The sequence below is a fragment of the Pipistrellus kuhlii genome, unplaced genomic scaffold (assembly GCF_014108245.1).
Source record: "Pipistrellus kuhlii isolate mPipKuh1 unplaced genomic scaffold, mPipKuh1.p scaffold_m20_p_5, whole genome shotgun sequence".
In the NCBI taxonomy this organism is placed as follows: Eukaryota; Metazoa; Chordata; class Mammalia; order Chiroptera; family Vespertilionidae; genus Pipistrellus; species Pipistrellus kuhlii.
The window spans coordinates 57,376,760-57,392,125 of NW_023425551.1; the positions used below are offsets into that span (position 1 = coordinate 57,376,760).

At 37.6% G+C, this 15,366-nt stretch overlaps 1 protein-coding gene across 2 annotated transcripts in view; it reads right to left on the reverse strand.

Moving 5' to 3' along the window:
• ADGRB3 (adhesion G protein-coupled receptor B3) overlaps positions 1-15,366 on the reverse strand; it is a 692,295-nt gene that overhangs the window by 352,340 nt on the left and 324,589 nt on the right. For both annotated transcript variants that reach the window (XM_036414772.2, XM_036414773.2), the window contains exons 11-12: positions 9,751-9,819; positions 5,912-6,020 (exon numbers count right to left, since the gene is read on the reverse strand). In XM_036414772.2, coding sequence (XP_036270665.1) covers positions 5,912-6,020; positions 9,751-9,819 — 178 coding nt within the window. The remainder of the gene's footprint in view (positions 1-5,911; positions 6,021-9,750; positions 9,820-15,366) is intronic.

Here is a 15,366-nt window from a genome sequence, read left to right on the forward strand (position 1 = left end):
GTAGAGAAAAAAATTTTTTTCAACTATAACTTTTACAAAGTCAATTACCAAGTATATATCATAAATTTCTCTTCTCTACAGAAGCTCAAGACCTCATTTTATTTTTTCACTTGAGGGTTACACATGAATCTAAATATTAATATGTAAAAGATATACTCAAATGTTCATTAAATAAATATAATCTCAATTCCTCTCTCCTGTCATATACCTCAGTCAGTTATGGAATGTTGCCATTTCTACTATCAGACAATCTCAAATTCATAACCACATTTTGGTTACTATTTCTACTACCAGTAATTCAAGTCTTCATTTTCTCCTATATTGATTATGGTACCAAGCCTTCTAGTGTTCACATTTATAGTATTTTTCAATTTCCACAAATTCTCTTTCTGCTCTAACACATTACTCACCAAAGCACCAACCTCATCCAGTCAAGCTTTAGTAGCTCCCATTGTCTTTAGCACCATCCTACACCTCTTAGATTTTATTTCACCTTACTTCCATACATATATGCTTTTATCAAAATAGGCCATTTATACCCTACACACAACCTCAACTTTCACCTCTCTATACTGTTTTTTTTTGTTTGTTTGTTTGTTTTTTGCTAAAGAATGTTCTGGAACATAGCCACATATTTGCCATTCATGCTCCTTCATGTGGATGATCCAGTCATTGTCAATGATCCAGTCTACCTTCCAAAGTCAACACTAAGTGGTTCCCTCCTAAGTTTTCCTAGATCTTTACACAGAACACTATCTATTAGAATGAGTCTCTTAACACTTGTTTTTTATGACACATACCAAGAATACTTGGTATTTTATTTTCCTATTTCTTTTGTTTAAGTCCACAAATAGACTGCACTCTCATGTTAAGATTATTCATTTATTTTTAATGACCTGAATCACTTAGGGAAATAGTAAGATATAAGGCATTTTTTAAAAAATGGAACATAGATAGGCTAGTAACATGTGACACATCACTGATGTTCCTTGAATTCAGTTTGATGAGTACAATTGTACTAGTAGTTCCAAGTTCAAAATTAAAACAATTTCTAAAGAACAGGCTATTCTTCCTTATAAATAAATCAAATATAAATTCCTACATGAAGTTTTTATGCAAAATAAATGGACTAAAAGTGTAATGAAAAACTATAAAACACTCTTCTGCAGCCTTAGACAAATCTTCAGAACAATGGAAATGCATGAGTATGATCTGTGTGAGATCATGGGAGATCTCACACATTCTAGTCCAGCTTTGGAAGTGAAAACAGCTGGGCCTCAAATTACTTACCTTTTTCCATTCAGTCCTTCTTCCTCTTTGTATCTAAAAAAACCTAACTTTTATCCTTAAATTACATTTTATACTATAGACATAGAAATGATAACAAAAGGTACAATTTCAAGCGTGTGGTCAGCAGGGAACAGAGGACATGAAGGTTGAAATATGGGAGGTTTAATTTGTGAATGGGGAGTTTCCAGAAGGCTTTTTAGAAAGGAGTTTCAGGAAAGTGATGAGAAAAATGCTGAACTGCAAGAGACTGAAGAGAAAATGTTTGGAGAGAAAGTATAGAAAGCAAGTTTTAAACAAATCTTTAAAGAGTATTTTCAGTGAAGATAACTAATTTTAAGTAATACTAAGATTTGGTCTTCCTCATTTACTTGATAATAAAAATTTTTTTTAAAAATTCACACTTTTTACTGAGATAAAAACCACTTATACAGAATATTTAGAACATTTAGAATACAATTTTATAATAATCTGAGGCATATTGAAAGTTGAAATCTCTCTGTAGTATATGTTTTCATATTCATTCATTAATTCATTTAAGCAGTAATTATATTAGCTATTAGTAGAGTGATTAGTCTTTAGTAAATGCTCATTAACTTTCATTTATTATAATTATTATGTGTCTATTTTGAATTTCATATTCACATGTGAATATGAAAAAATAAGTATCCTATTTAAGATAAATTATTTTACAAATGCAGTAGCTTGTTTAATATCCTTGTTCATAACAGCATTTCTTCCAAATCTTGTGTTAAACATTTTGAGATCATAAGTCTTTTGAAAAGTTGGATCACAGCTATGGACCTGCTCCCTCCAAAAATGAACATGCATGCATATATACCAAACTGTTCAGATTGTTAGCATGTAAGAGTATTTTATCTATTAAAAGCTGGGACAGGTAGAGATACTTTTTAACTTAAAAAGCTTCAAAACTTTTCACTTGAACTGTTTTTGAAGATGTCTTTCCAAAATATGTCACTTATTTTCCTGCCATATTATTTAGATTATAGAAACTATCATCTTGATGAATAAAGGCCATGTCTTTAGATTTAAAGTATTGTTCTTTGGCCCTGTGTGGTGGGCTAAGTTGGTGGAGGGCTGTCTATACACTAAAACGTTGATTTCTGGTCAGGGCACATACCTTGGTTGTGAGTTCCATCCCAGTCATGACCTGTACTGGAAAAACCAATTGCTGTTTCTCTCTCACATCAATGTCCCCTGCCCCCACCTCTAAAGTCAATAAAAACATGCTGGGTGAGCATTTAAAAATAAGTAAATAAATAAATGATTGCCCTTTGTCTTAGATATACTGTCCTCAAGTCGGAGGCATGAGGAGTTGTTCCCACAGTGTGGACTCCATACTCTACTGCATTCTTTCAGTCTTTCATGGTCCGTATTGTTTCTGCATTTCATCTATTTTATTTGCCACATATGTGCCCCCAATAGCACTGTGTCTGCTTCTGACTCCTTCTTTCTAAACCAGGACCCAGAAAACAAAAATGCTGAAAATATTTGAAGTTGGGGAATCAGCAAGGTTCTGACTCTCTTATTGAATTTATGGTCTTTATGACATTTATTTTTGGCTGTCCAACTTTGTCTCTTTTTCAGGGACCTATTATCTATATTCCAGAAAAGTGAGGTGGCTATGCATATGGACTTTATGGGGAAAAAAATGTGTGTTAGATTAAGACGACTAACACACTGTGAAGAAAAGGGCCACTAGGAATTATGAGCCATTCTCAAATACCTAGTCTCTGTTTATCACACATGCTGTGTACATTGTGTGCATGCAAGTGTGTGTATTTTCAGTATAATGAGCTTGATGTCAGATAATTAATATTTGAACTTTAGCTATAAGATAAATGAGTACCAACTCACGTTTTACAATTTCTACTGTAAAATATTCTCTAATTCTGTCCTTATCCAAATACTTTGGAAATGTCAGATAAACAGTATAATCACAAAGTCATATATTAGTACCAAATTGAATAACATAAAGAATATTAATAGCAATTATTATTCATACTACCCAATTTGATACTAGTGAATTGTGATGCTGAACTTGACTGGTCGAAGATGTGTCCAGAGAACTGGTAACCACTGAGCAATACTGGCAGGGATGCTTAGCATATTTATTAAAGTTTAGTGATGGTAGCCTTGGCCGGTGTAGTTCAATAGGTTGGGTGATTCAATTGGTTCACTGAAAGGTAGCTTATTTCATTGTCAGGGCACATGCCTGAGCTGTGGGTTCTATACCCTATAGGCGCAGGCGTCTTCAAACTACGGCCCACGGGCCACATGCGGCCCGCAGAGGAGTCTGATCCGGCCTGCCAGGTTTTTTGGGCAGTGAGCGCAGCCGAGGTGTTACAGTAGGAATTAGTAGTTCATATAGTCCGGCCCTCCAGCTCTCTGAGGGACCGTGATCTGGCCCCCACTTTAAAAAGTTTGAGGACGCCTGCATAGGGGGCATTCAGGAGATAGCTCATCAATGTTCCCTGCTCTCTCTTTCCCTCTCCCTTCCTTTCTCTCTAAAAATCAACAATTTCTTTTTTAAAAGTTTGTGATGATAAAGAAAGTAGGCAAACCTAGAGAACCTAATCAAAATGCAAAATAATAATAATAATAATAATAATACACATATTTTTCAAAAATGTAATTTTGGGAAGTCCAGAGAAAGGTAAAGAGGAAATGATGTTTGAAATTTATGGAATTTTATATAAAGCATACTGGTACTACAGAGAATTTGATATGATGTTATTCAAGCAGATTCAAATGTTTTCTAGACTCGGGGATTGGCTTTGTCTTTTAGAGTTTTCTCTAAATACATTTTGGACAAATGCTATGCATTACTCTGATAATACTTTTAATTAACAATTCCTTTCAGAATTAGATATTAACACTTACAAAAAGGAAAATCAAACCAATAGCTATTTGCTTCTCAGTTTTTCTGATATATTACTTTGCGAGTTATCCAATCTGGCAGATCTGTCTTCGTGTTCTTTCTCCAGAAAAGAAGTCAGAAATAAGGACCTTAGGGGAATGGTCCCAGCTTGAATGACCAGCATCCCCAGAAACTTCCAGGTTCTTCCCAGGTGCCCCCCAAATCATAGCTCAACATGCAATCCCTTACCTGTAGATTACCGTTCTTCTCTTTGCCTAGCTACGTTTGGAATGGACATATACTTTGAATTTGCTTGGGTTTCTGAACTCATCAACAAAGATACTATTCTTCCTTTTTCTTCTCATTGGCCCTAGCAAGGGATAGCTCATTCCATTCCTGAATCAACACAAGCTGCTAAACACCCTCTCTAGGGAAGATCTGGGCCTTCAAACTGATTCTGAAGGTGAATTATGATATATATTTGACTGGTAAAATCTTATGCTGCATGAAGATGCTATATGAGGAAGAAGATGTCTTCAGAAGACATTGCATAGCTTTCCTCAACTGAAGAATACTACTGGTAGTTAGCTATCATTCATTGCAATTTGAGATCAAGTCACCTTTGTAAAAGATATCTTAGGATCAAACTAGTCTTTAAGGGACTAAAGGACCTTCATAAGAAAAAAAAAATATAGAGGAAACAACCATAAGTCTTAATCAGAAAAAAAAAATGTATGCTCTAATACCAGTGGAACCCTCCCACTAAGTTAGGTCTCTTCTTGAACCAGAAACTAACGTTTAAACATCCAGTGAATAAGAATGTGAAGTGAGATGTTTATTAAAACACATTACTCTCTGTACTACAGCATGTGGATAAAAGAAAATCTTCCTGAATTACAGTATCATAGGAGGAAGCTTTAAGAAATGAGAAAACTATACACCGCTATCAACTCAATGCATTTAAGATCTGACCATATTTTTTGCTCTTACCATTTTTTTAACTACAAAGAGAAAAGTGCCATTTGGTTAATTATTGTTGGCTCAATTAAACTGTGGCAGCCTCCAAGTGTGTGTAGATTTTGCTATGTAACTTCTCTATAAGGGACAATATTAAGGCAACTAAAGGGAGAAATGTGTTTTCAATGTATATGCTCAACATTACAGAACCCACTACAGAGGAATCTGAGAGATCCAGTGTGTCTCGGGAGCCACTCAGGAAAAAAAGTAACTGCAGTAATAGCACCGTGATCATGACCCTTAGAAGTATTCCGAAGCCTTCAACAGCCCATGCAGATCCAGCACTTCCTCGGGAAAACTATCAATATTAGAAGAACTAGGCATCCTCATATCGAGAATTATAAAGACTCACTTTCTTAAGAAACACATTTGAGTGTATATTACATATTTTCAACATTAGACTGAAGAGCAATGAGCATTTGGCAATAGAAAAAGAAGCACGTATTCTCCTTTAAATATGCATGTGCAGATAAACACCAGTAGGTCTATATGCATTCCTACAAATGAATGCAGATGCATGCAAGTGTGTGTGTGTGTGTGTGTGTGTGTGTGTGTGTGTGTGTTGAGCTCATTGAAAAATCAGACACCAGGAATCCACAATACATTACTCTGAGATACTTAAAGATAGGAACATGGATAATTACACTTAGAAATGGAAGGCGCAGATACTTGCAATTTTTTTAAAATTAATTTCAGTAAGATTTTGGAAAAAATCCTATTTCTTACCTACATTTCCAGTCATTAAGTATGAATTCTGAAAGTCCATCATCCCCATTCCAACAATGTGTATAAAGTCTTCAATCACCTGCATCAACTCTATTGAGCCCGGGTAAATCTACAAAAATAAGAAAAGATTAGAATGAAATATAAAGTCTATGTAATGGGATAGGTAACTGGAATTAAAAATCAATATCAACTACATAATGAGGTCACAAACAAGTTCTGATTTATTTAAAGACATTTCTGCAACTGGCAACAATTGTATTTTTTAACTAATAGCTGAGAACAACAGCAGGTGCCACACAGCAAGAACTTTGGAAGTGATATGATGCAGTGATTAATCCTTTATAAACGTATAGAAACTCAAAATATCCAACAGATGGTCTGCTTAGAAATAGAGTGTCTTTACTTCTGATGGGCTCCTTCCCTCACTTAAAGCCAACATAGAACAAACACTGACATTTGGGGCTTTTTACATTTTATCTATTAGCATCTATTTGATGGACACTAGAAGGAAAACAATTATTTTTGACCCATGAAGATATTTACATACTATTAAGTCTACCACATAATGACTAAATATCTTGGAAGCGATATTTATTTCAATAATTATAAAACCCACTGTATAATAACTTTAGGGATAATTTTAGGGCCATATTAACAGCTCTAGAGTAGGTGCTTCACATGTCCTTATACAGAACAAATCTCAAATGATGCCACCTCACACACTACACACAGATGAGTGTTTTCTTAAAGACAACCTGATTCTGCCAATAGCTCACAGTGTGTGGAACACGAAAGCCATTTAAAAGATGACATGAATTTAGCAAGTATAACCCATCATGCTTCTTGGGTCAGCCTGCATTATATAACCGTATTAGAACAGAGTCTTTGGAAGTTAAATTCATTTCATTTAGAACCACTGCAGGTTCTAGCCATGAGAAAAATGAAGTGGATGAAAGAGTTTCGGTGGCTTTGTATTTGCATAGGCGATTGCAGTGGCGGAAGCCATGCTGATCAGCAGGAAAGCACACAGGAAGAGCCTGAAGAAGACTAAATTAGAGAGAAGACTTGGTCCCTGAGGGTAGCAGGCACAGTACATGTATGTTACAGGAATCTGAGGCTATGCTGGTCTAAACATCAGACATTGAGGATATCTGTATATTTACTTACATATGCTTGGAGATATCAACAATGGATATTACATTTACAAATGTTTGGCATAGATAGCTGTTGTTTTTTTAAACTCAGAAATATTTAGGGAGAAATTCTATTTCTTCCTTACATTTCCAATCGTGAAATATGAATTCTGAAATGTCATAATCTCCATTCTAAAAATGTGCACAAAATGTCCATTTGCTCCAATCTACCAGCTACTACTGCATTTTTCTTCCTGTTTTTGTGTAAGTGTATGTATATATTTAATATGAGAATGTGTAGTATAAGGACAAATACAAATTAAAATTAAGAGGCTTTGCCCAGCTGGTGTGGCTCAGTAGTTGAGCATCAACCTAAGAACCAGGAGGTCACGGTTCAATTCCCTGTCAGGGCATTTGCTTGGGTTGCTGGCTTGATCCCCTGTGCAGGGGGTGTAGGAGGCAGCTGATCAACGATTTTCTCTCATCACTGATGTTTCCATCTCTCTCTCCCTCTCCCTTCCTCTCTGAAGTCAATAAAAATATATAAAAACAAAAAACTAAGAGACTTAATTTTCTCCGTTGAAAATAAAAGACACCCTTTCCCAAACCCACTCCCCACTTCTTCCCTTTTCTTAGAGCATTTACTTTAGAAAATGAGTCATTATTGAGTTCTTTCTCTGTCTCTTTGAAATATTGGTTAATGTTTTAAAAAGTGAAATGGCCTCTTACCCAGGCGTGTCTTTCTTTGAAAGGTAAAAAGGGAGAGAGTGCCCCCACTTCTCAGTTTCTGTGGGAGGGTCACACTGAACTTCAGCAAGCACCTTGCTCTAAGGTGCAAAACTACCTTCAATCGTTAAAATGTAAGACTTTTCTTTTTCTTTTCTTTTCTTTTTTTTTTTTTTTTACTTTGGTGAAAGTCAATTAATTAACACATGGTCACCTCAATTACCAAGTGAATTTAGATGAACTATGTGTGACAAATGGTGCTACCAAGTCCTCTTACTTGAGGACAGAGTTACTGTTTATCCTGAGGACACGTGTATAATCTGTTGTATCCTCTGAGCTATACAGAGGGGTGAGATGTTATTTTGTCTTTGCATTTTCTTAGCGGTTTGCCTGTGACCCATCACATTCTGGTGCAAGTTAGTGCTTATTAAAAAAAAAAGAGAAAACTGTTTTCTCTTCTACCTTTGTGAAGAGGTTTGTTAGGTTGACAGAAAATTTTGTTTTTAACACTATTCCCCTAGCAGTAGTCAAATACAGAGCAGCGGTTGGTAATCTTTTTATGTAAAGGACCAGATGGGGAACATTTTCGGTTTTGTGGGTCAGGGGGTCTCTGTTGGAACAAATTAACTATCCTTGCCTCACAGAAGCAGCCCTAGGTATTGTGTAAATGAAAGAGTGTGGTTATATACCCAAAGTTTGCAAAACACGTGTGAGGCTTTGGCTCCCTGGTTGAAGTTTGTCCACTCCTGCCGCAGAGAGGGGGCACCTCACAATAAATGCCAGTATCTGATAAACTGCAGTCTTGTTTTAAATGGGGTGTTATACATTTGTTCTAAATATATCCATAATTAATAGTCGCCAGGATTATAGAAAGAGGTGCTTAGCTTCTGTGGCAGTTTTCTAAGAAAAGACCTTTTACTTACAGTGAGTGGATGAGGCTTTTCTCTTGGAAAAAAAAATGCCAAGGACAAATATATAATTCAAATGGGTAGAAAAGGACTCAGGGTCTTAAACCAAGGAGTGCTTTTTCCTTTCTTTCATTCTTTTTTTTTTTATTGCTACGGCCAGAAGCACAAAATTGGTACCTGATAATGAGGTAGACGCACACTGGATTATTTTTAGAGCTCCTATCATAATAGGAATAAAGGGCATGCTCTACTCCTCAGGACCCAGATGTGATTTAAAAGGAAGAAGGGGTAGATGGCTCATCTGAACCTCAAAAAATATTCTTATTTTCAAGAATACATTGTTCCCTTGGAATTTTTAATAAAGGTCAAGTAGAAAATAAAGTTTAGCGTTCCATTAAATTTTTATAGGATTGTAAAAACATTCTCCTTTTCTTAACCTCTAACCTATGTTTTCTGCAATAGAGAAAAAATGTTATTGGCCATGTGTCAGACAGTATTGCACCAGTGGCAGTGTAAAGCATTTTAAAACAATAACTAAACCAATAAGGCCACTTACTACACTGAATCATGCACAGCAGAAAGGCGGGGTGGGGGGAGGCAGAATTTTCCACTTAAACATTTAAAATGAGAACTCATATTTACAACTTTTGGCTTTGGATCAAAGTGCAAGTCTGCATGCATGATCCAGATTATATATAGTGTGGTAGTAAATGCAAATGATTCTATTCCTTCATACCCCACTGTTCTATTTGCAATATGTGCTTTTACATTTGCCATTTTTACCAGTCTGAAGACAGGAAAGAAACCAACTGACAAAGCATAGAGTTATTATGTATTAAGTTATAAATTACTTAAATCTGCTCAGTTTTCCCATGTTAAGAAAGATCATTCATTCCATTGATTGTTATGATAAGAGAGAAACTTGTTTCTGTAAAATTATAGTATAATTCACAATGAGTTCTAAAAAGTCCCCTTTTATGTTCTTGGAATGGCAAGCCATTATTTTCTTCACATATTTTTAAACTCTATTTAACCAACTTCACTTTACATTGTGAAATAACTCCAACCTTACCTGTTGTGCATCTTCCCATTTTTCTTTGTTTTCTTCATCTAGAAGGTTGCTAACTATTTGAAAGAAGTTCTGAAAATTAAATTAGATAAAGGTTTAATGTTACAGGAGAGAATGTACTATTCAACAATATCCATTGGATCTGATTTTATGATGAGGGTATAAACTCTTTGCAATATTGTTGTATGGCCCTAACATATTCTAGAAGATCTCTGAAGATCCTTTCTAAGCACCATAATTCTAGAATTTCTACGTAACTTCACAGGTACACCTCAGAAGACATCAGAAAAGGTAAAGCAGTGTCACAATAATTTGATCTATTACAGACTATATTCTAGTCCACATGTGTCAAACACAAGGCCCGCGGGCCAAATTCGTCCCGCCAGGCCTTGCAATGTGGCCTGCACCACGCTGTCATCACTGCACTCCGCTGCATTTCCATCACAATGATAGTTTATGACTGTTCAGTAAACCATTCGGCCCGCGATTTAGGCTGGATTTTAGATTTTGGCCCCTTCTCTGATTGAGTTCGACACCCCTATTCTAGTCTGTCATACTATTGCTAAAAATGAGTTTTCTTCCTTTTGTAATGAAAGTCCTATGTTTCTGTTATTACAAGTTAACCGGTTATGAACCATGCTTGCTACTTGAATTGCAGTTTCAATGAGCATTATAGCAAAGGCTCCCCCATGATCAAAGCTGAGGCAAGTGACCGGCTTCTTCAGCTGGATCCTGACTCTGTCCTTCCTGGTTAGTCTTCCTTAACTTTTACAACTACCTATTTCAAAAGTCACTTGTAATTTTCCAAGTCTCTGACATTTAGCACATGGTCCACTCTCAATACACCTAAGCCATTTTCTAATTGCTTTCTTTGGTCCTCTGCCTCCCTCCAGGAAGCTATGTGGAGGAATGAATAGACACAGTAACATGTTCTACTAAAGTTCCAAATTCTTGCCATCACTCTCATCATCCTTAAGTAACTGTTGAAGGACCTTCTGGCTTGACCTTAGGCTAGCAGTACACAAAACCAGTTTTTTATTTTCTCTTTATATGCAGACAGGCACACTTTGACATTCATTTTTCATTTCCAGGGTTCACATTGTTAGAGAATGGGGCTCAATTCAGTTCCATTGTGTTATACTATGTCACACAGAGGGATGCTTACTGAAGAGAATTCCCTGAGCTCTCACACACAGTGTCTTCAAGACACAGGAGCCAGGAGAGGAAAACCAGGTGCCTGTGGAGGATGAGCAGTGACTTGGGGTCACAGGACATGTAGGAAGTGTAAAATGAATCCATGACATTTGCCTTGAACTACAGAGACAGTAGCCCTCGGTTGTGTTCTTGGAGGCTTTACTAACTGGTCTGTGCATACTAGTAATTCAGCAGGAGCAAGGCCTCATACAAATACATTAATTCAGAAAAGGACTCTCTTGAGGGGGGAAATAATCATCATCATTTTTTTTTTTAGTCTCTTCAGTCGTCCTCCCTATCTAGCTTTTCAAAGTAGGCCTTTATTCTAATTCCAAATAAATTCACCTGGGTGTTTTTACAAGAAAAACAAAGTTGCTTCGTTTCTCTTCTCATGTAGTTTGACACTGTTGGTATCTATATTTAATTGCCCTATTTATACTATTTATTTTAATAGTTTCTGGCAATCAGATGGTTGAAAGATGTTTTGAGTCATACTCTCTATAAAAGTCACAGAATATTTTGTACAACTCTTGGAAACAATTGCAAGTCTGTTTTAGACTTGTTTTCAATTCATTTTACCTTTTTGTACTACCAGCCATTTTTTCCTCGCTTAAAATTTCCTGGATGGAGCTATAATGTTTTAAGGGCTTAGTTCATTGAGCTGTTACTCTACCTATGGGCAGGAAGAATTAACCTTCAGTGTTTGCCAATCGCCTAAGGCTGGTTAACTCAGCAGGAGACCCATTGCTAATGAGGCAGAAGTTGCAGATTTCATCCCTGTCCATGCCAGTCAGCTGTGCTGAAGTCCAGGACCCCGATCTGCATCCTAACCCCTGCCAGCTTTTATACAAAAATGCATGCTGCTGCTAACAAGAGACACCACGAGAATGGGGAGCAATTGTGGAAATGCATCTCCATTTCTGGGAAAACACAAAGCATGGTTTGCTCACAGTGAGTCAGGGACTACACTGTATATGAAGGCTAGTCAATTCCTGATCAAAATGATAAATTGAGAGTTCGGTTATTTTTAAATCAGCAAAGGGCATACATCAAAAACACAAATTATTAAATTACATTCAACTAACCAGAGAGTATGAGAAATGTGTTTGTATCACTTTCTAAGGCCAATAAATCAGACTTTACTAACTCAGTGTGAGAAAGTAGTAAATAATTAACTTATCCTTTTACCTCCCTGTCTGCTAATTTGGGAGCCATCAGTTGTGGGGCTATTCAGAGGCACAGTGAGCTAAGCCCAAACATCTTAAAGAGGGGGTTGAGGGGCATTTATGGGAGACAGTATTTCTTGCTCATTGGTGTATCCTCAGCCTTGTCCATAGCAGGTGTTTAATGAGATCCCAACTTAAAAGAAATGCAGCCATGCACCACATAACAACTTGGACAACAATGGGCTGTATATGACGGTGGTTCCATCCTATCTAATAAAAGAGTAATATGCAAATTGACCATCATTCCAACACACAAGATGGCTGCCCCCGTGTAGTTAAAGATGGCTGCCCCAATGTGGATACAAGATGGCCACCACAAGATGGCTAACAGGGGAGGGCAGTTGTGGGCAATCAGGCCAGCAGGGGATGGCAGTTGGGAAGAACCAGGCCTGCAGAGGAGGGGAGATGGGAGGGATCAAGCCTGCAAGAAAGGGCAGTTGGGGTGATCAGGCCTGTAGGAGAGTACAGTTAGGGGTGACTGGGCCTGCAGAGGAGGGCAGTTGGGGACGACCAGTACTGCAGGGGAGGACAGGTATGGGTGACCAGATCAGAAAGGGAGGGCAGTTAGGGGCAATTGGACTGGCAGGGGAGCAGTTAGGTGTCAATCAGGCTGGCAGGGGAGTGGTTAGGGGGTGATCAGGCTGCTAGGCAGAAGTGGTTAGGGGCAATCAGCCCAGCAGGCTGGTGAGCGTTTGGGAGCCAGCAATCCTGGGTTGTGAGAGCAATGCCCCAGATAGGAAAGGGTACAGGTTGGGCTGAGGGACACCACGCTGCCCTCTGTGCAAGAATTTCGTACATTGGACCTCTAATAAATTATAATGGAGCTGAAAATGCCTATTACCTAGTAACATCATAACCATAGCACAACACATTACTCACATGTTTGTGCTGATGCTGGTGCAAACAAACCTACTGTGCTGCCAGTGGTATAAAACTATAGCACATATAATTATATATAATACATAACTCTTGATAATGTTAATAAATGACTATGGTAGTAGTTTATGTAATTACTATACTTTTCATTGTTGTTTTTGAATATACTCTTTCTACTTATATAAAAAAATAAGTTTGTGGTGTCATGTTAAACTAGCAGCAGTCTTGTACATCTCATGTCTCTTAATTGCATAATATTCTCTTTGGTTAATTTAATCTCATGTTGTTTTGTTCATGCTACAGTGAAATCATCTAATAAGCATTCATGTGACAGTTAAATTGCCTAATAAGGCATTTTTTCAGGACACATCCCATCTTTATGTGGCACTTGGCTGTAATGAAGTCACAAGGTCAGGACACCTCAGAGTACTGACTCAAGCATCATTCCTTTGAGCTGACCCTGCTCCTAATCTGTCTCATGGACATTGGGAAAAATAAATTAACTTTGACATTTGCTCAAAGGTCAGGCTGATAGATAAACAGAGTAGAACCAGACACCGTATTGTGAACTGGGGACTCCTAGCACTTCAGGCCACTTGACGGATGTTTTGAGGAAAGAATTAAGTGGCTTCCATGGCAACAGATCCACTACTCGCTAGAGTGTTTAAGAGCTCCACTACTTGTGGTAATATCTCTCTTTTGATAACTCATGGAGAAGGTCACTTATGTCAGCCCTTGAGTGGCATGTGACAAGAGATCTTTGTTTTGCTGTGTTTTGATCAGGCCTGATCTCTATGGCCTAGACTTATTTGGAAAATGAAGTGTCCTTGGCAGAGACTAAGTTTGGAACTTTAAACAGGCAGACATGGTTTGAAGTTTCCCCAACATTTATAAACTGGGTAGTTGTGGGCTAATGTTGCCTACCTGTGTCTTACTTCTCTAACCTGTAAGAGATGATAATAGCTGTTGTGAAGCTTGGAGCTAATTCTTAACACAGTATCTGACACATACTAAGTACTCGATATATGGCTGCATTATGATTTTATGCCCTCTGTGTTATCTTTTTTATGACTGGCTGCATGATTTGTCTTTATAGCCACATTATGGCAAATATGCATCTATAACATTGCTATAGACTTTCTCAACCAGCGGCACTCTCTCCGATCCTTTTTTATAGCCTAATTCTCTCTGGGCAAAACATAGAGCACAGAGCTGATTCACCACTAACTTCAGTGTCTATAATTTGTTCAGCAAAAAAAAAACACAAAACAAAACAAACAAAAAAACTGTCCTTCCTAAGAATATATTCTGCTGAGAGGAGTGCTCAGTGTTGCTGTCATATAACACATACTATGTGAGAGGCACTGTACCCAACAATTATTGGGCACAAAAGGCATGACTGCTTTCTCTTTGCAGAAAGAATTATGAAAATCAGTGCAACAAATGGTTGTTATAAAGAGAAGCACACAAGTTTCTGTCACATTCAAAATGCAATTCCTACAACTCTGGTTCTATTAGGTTCCTTAGTTTATGTTGTTCATTATGTTCCACAAATGAGTGAGATTATGTGATATTTATCTTTCTCTGCCTGACTTATTTAGCTTAGCAGAAGCATTGAACAGACTACCCAACCTATAAGGGAAGGCGAGGGTGAGGAAATAAGAGATCAACCAAAGGACTTCTGTGCATGCGTATGAGCAAAACGAATGGACACAGGACAGCGGGGGTGGGGGGGGCACTTGCTAGGTGGTGGGGATAGCCAGGGAGAGGTCAATGGGGGGGGAGGAGACTTATGTAATACTTTAAACAATAAAGAATGTACATTTAAAAACAAACAAAACATTGAAGTGCAATTCCTAGGTCGGACGACGTGAGACTGAAAGGACAATCTCTTTTATGGCAGGTGGTAAATAATTCTTCATGAAACATCTGATTGCTTCCACTTGACACATTTTTCATGGGCTATATATAATTTTATATAGATATACTGAAGCATGTCATGGTGTTGAGCTTTTCCTGAATTCCATGGAGAAACAGAGTTGTAGATGAGGCTAACGATTTGAGATACCTGAGTTCCCCAGGTGTGCTCTCCTCCCCTTAACCCACCAGAAAAATACTTGGGCACTGAGAGACAAAGACAAGACCTAAGCAGTAGATTTAATAATGTGGAACTGACAGTCTTAAGGAGTAGTGATAGTCCTGACTAGAAATATAGGGGAAGCATAAGAAAGGCTTACAGCTGGGCAAGGAGACAGGGGCAAGCCATTAGGCTAAGGACTCAGAGCACAGATAGGTCACTGATTCCTCTCCAGAGCAGGAGACA